The 4,139-nt window shown below is 43.5% G+C and overlaps 1 protein-coding gene across 1 annotated transcript; it reads right to left on the bottom strand.

The window, feature by feature from the left end:
• Window positions 1-376: 376 nt before the first annotated feature.
• LOC143306055 (uncharacterized) lies at window positions 377-2,479 on the bottom strand. Its single transcript, XM_076692006.1, has one exon. The coding sequence runs from the start codon at window positions 2,477-2,479 to the stop codon at window positions 377-379; it is 2,103 nt and encodes a 700-aa protein (XP_076548121.1).
• Window positions 2,480-4,139: the final 1,660 nt, after the last annotated feature.

Raw genomic sequence — 4,139 nt, forward strand, 5'->3', positions numbered from 1 at the left:
GGAGATCACTCGGTAATGGAGAGTCCCAGTCTAACTTTCGAATCCACAGTTCCTGTAGGAATACCTTCGCTAGGATAACGATCGGTGTAATTAGACCGAGAGGGTCAAATATGCGAGATATAATGGAGAGAACGGAGCGCTTTGTCGGTTCGATGCTCCCTCTTGTTTCCTCAAATTCTGCAGAATTAAAGTGAAAAGTGAAACAATCGCTTTCTGGTTTCCAGGATAGGCCCAAGGCCTTGATCGACTGATCATCAGAAAACGAGACAGGTGAACTGACCAAAAGATCAGTCTTAGGTATGTCACGAAGAAGTTCTGCGGAATTCGATGTCCACTTTCGCAAATGAAAACCTCCCAATTTTAAGAGTGAGTTAAGCTATTCTTGGATTTCCGAAATCTCAGAGGTATCGTGGGCGCCGAAAAGAACGTCGTCCACGTAGGTAGATTCATGCAAAACCGAAATGGCGCGTGGAAATACGGCACCTTCATCGTCGTACAATTGTTTCAGAACGCGCATCGCCAAGTATGGTCCACAAGCGGTACCATAAGTTACGGTTAGCAAATCGTAGGAAGAGACTGGTTTATCTACGTCTGTACGCCATAAGATTCTTTGATACTTCGTGTCAGCGGGGTATACGAAAATTTGCCTAAACATTTTCGCTATGTCAGCGATATAGACTAACCGATGAGTCCTCCATCTAAGTAGAATCGATGGGAGATCCGATTGTAGCTTAGGTCCCGTCAATAACCGGTCATTAAGTGACGAACCTGATCGAGTTACGCAAGAAGCGTTAAATACAACCCTCAGAGGAGAAGTAGTACTAGATTCTCTAAGAACCGGATGATGAGGCATATAATAACCAGTCGATTTTCGGAATTCAGAATTCTTCGAGACAACAGTAGGAGCCATATGTCCAAGCTGCTCGTATTCAGAGAGAAAAGAAGAATAAGCCTCCGCAAGTTTAACGTCCTTGGAGAGACGGATTTCTAAGCGATTGAGCGATCGCGACGCGATTTGAAACGAATCAACGAACTCGGTAACAGCGCCTTCTTTGAAGGGCAATTTCACGACGTAACGACCGTCGGCGCGGCGAGAGTGAGTGGAGGCGAAATGCTGTTCGCAACGGTTCTCGTCCTCCGTGAGAGCATGGAAGCTTGGAATCTCTTCAAGCTCCCAGAATTTGCGAAGATTTAAGTCATTCGCGTGGGATATATTCGACTGCAGACAGGATATACCCTTAGAAGGGGTTCCTTGTCTGTTCGAAGGCGCACAAGGCCCGAATACTATCCAGCCTAACGTTGTGCGCTGAGCAATAGGTTCATCGGCAGAACTTTTTCGTAATCCATCGAGCAAAATAGATCCGTAGAGGTCAGCACCAATTATCAGGTCGATGCGATCGAGTTTGGACTTATTAGCGTCCGCGAGCTTGATTCCTCTCAGGTGAGGGATAGAATCGAATCTAAAGTTCGGAATGTCTTGATGGGAAGTACGGTTCGGAAGGATGAGAGCACTTGTTTTTATAAAATCGTCATCGTTACCGCACGCGCCTATTTGTATTTGCGACGTATAATTAACGACATTAGCGCATTGGTCGCCTATACCCGTCACGCGTATCTTCACTTTTCTGCGAGAAAGTCTCAATGACTGCGCAGCTCGCTCACTTATAAAGGTGGCTTCCAAGTCAGTATCAATTAAAGCGCGTAACTTTATAGATCGACCTGCATAGGAGCGTACGGTTACTCGCGCGGTAGCGGGTAAAACTCGAGTCGGCGAGTCATCGAATAAATCTCGAGAAATCAATGCCTTCAGAGCCACACTAGACGTTGTAGGACTCACCGAATTAGCTGCGGAACCTTCGTCTTCCTTGTCGGATTGGGCTTTCTCTTTATCCGAATTATTACTTTCAACATCCTCGTGTAAAAGCGAATGGTGCTTGCGACCGCAGCGAGCACACTTCCTGCTTGAGAGACAATTTCGAGGGTAATGTCCCTTTCCCAGACAATTGAAGCAACAGCGATGCTTTTTTACAAGTTCCTTACGTTTACCTACGGGTAAGGATTTAAATTTAGTACATTGATACAGCGAGTGAGCTTCGTTACACGAAATACATTTAGATTTATCAATGGCAGAAACGAGAGATCTCGTGTTTGTTGTGCGATTTGATTTCTTATTCCCTTCACTGATTTGTTGAGTAGTTTCTAAAGCTCTTAGTCGATTGACTAGAAATTGACTGAGTTCTGTGAAGGTCGGAAGTTCGGTTGAACCTCCGAGAAGAAAATTCCACTCTTGCAGTGTTTTTACATCTACTTTACGTTCAATAATCGCAACCACAAAATCGTCGTCTACTGCACGGCCAAGGTTTTTCAGTGCATGAACGGAATCGTTTATGGTATCGTAAACGCGTTTTAATTCAATCGCGGATTCAGATTTCATAGGTGGCAACTCGAGAACAGCACGTAAATGACTGGATACAACCATTCTTTTGTTTTCGTAACGCCGCGTCAACTCAGTCCATGCAGTTTGATAGTTAGCCTCGGTAACTGATATATTTCTCAGGATTAGACTAGCCTCTCCGACTAGACTCGTCTTCAAATAATGCAACCGTTGCACATCGGATAATGCTTCATTAAGAGACTACCAAAGAATGAAATAAATCTCGAAAATTTGACCATTCGGTATATTGACCCGAAAATTTTGGTAACTGAATGCGAGGCAAAGGTATTGACGCAGCGTTTAAAGCAGTAGAATTATTAATAATACTAGAATTTGACACGGGTGTTGACAACTTATCCAACAGTTCGGCGAAGAAATCCGCCGCCTCGAAATAGCTGTCCTCCGCTGTCTGCATCTCGTCACTCCGGAAGTATGACAGTCTCTCCACATCGTCCTGAGAGGCTGCCGCCACAATGGCAGAATGTAACGCCTGGCGTTTTCCCCATCTTTCTTGAAGAACCGATTGTCGACAGCGAATGTTGCAGGTCGTATAATTAGCCTGACCGATGTTCCTGAAGTTTTCCAGCGTTCGGTGGATCTGTCGCATTACTTCGCGTTGTTCATTCAAAAGTTTGTCCATTTTGAAAAATAATGCGTATCTCCCTTTATCACCGTCAATACAAGTATATTTAACCGTCACTGTTCCGTTGAAACCTTGAAGATATTGTCACTGTGCGAGCACGGTAGTCACTGTCGAAAAAAAAGCAACAAGGAATGTTGTTTTGATACGTGTCCTTGTATCTGTCTCGTAACTTCGTTCGAATCTTCTCGAACGAGGAATCACTTTCACGAAATCACTTTGCCTTTTACAAATTTCTGTAAAATGGGCGCTCACGGGGCCGGCATTTATATATCCGGCTCGAAGGACCATTAAATGTTTGTGAATTTGCGCAATGTTCACGCCCGCATTCTCGTTCCCGATGAGACTTCCGGCAAGACCCCTCCTCGCGCACGCTTATGGGGGCAATCGTGACGCGTGACAGGAGAAAGAAAGGAGACAGCATTAGTTCACAATAAGCACCTCCTTTTAATAAATGGACAGAGCTCCAGGTCATTACACTACCAAAGGAAAACACGGCAACTGTTTCCACGATACAGCGAACCACTCCTTACACGTCCAATTCTGGCTATCGATCAGAGCTCTCATTTTCGACTGTCTCTGCCGATTCCCCTTCTAGCATTTCTCTGCTACGATTGCGGCGCCAGCCTTGGTTCGGCAGGTGCTATCATCGTGGTCGGTGCGCTAATTAGAGCGCGCGCCTTAATTAAATCTAAGATGCTTTAATAAATATAGGAACAAAATCCTAAACAATTGGTGCTATATCTACATTCGATATAATGTAATATACTGATTCATTCCCACAGATCAATGTACATTTAATAAGAATATCGTTATTACTATATCTACATTAGATATAATGTCATATACAGATACATTCCAACAGATCAATGTACCTACATTTAATACCAATGTCATTATTACGATACCTATGTGAGATATAATGTAATATACTGATTGCTACCCACTGATCAATGTACATTTAATAACAATATCATTAGCACTATATCTACATTCGATATAATGTAATATACTTATTCGTTCCCACAGATCAATGTACATTTAATAACAACATCATTAGTACTG

The sequence above is a fragment of the Osmia lignaria genome, chromosome 14, assembly GCF_051020975.1.
Source record: "Osmia lignaria lignaria isolate PbOS001 chromosome 14, iyOsmLign1, whole genome shotgun sequence".
NCBI lineage: Eukaryota > Metazoa > Arthropoda > Insecta > Hymenoptera > Megachilidae > Osmia > Osmia lignaria.

Bases quoted from the DNA above. Each gene is read 5' to 3' on its own strand.
- LOC143306055 (XM_076692006.1), bottom strand. From the start codon at position 2,479: ATGGTTGTATCCAGTCATTTACGTGCTGTTCTCGAGTTGCCACCTATG.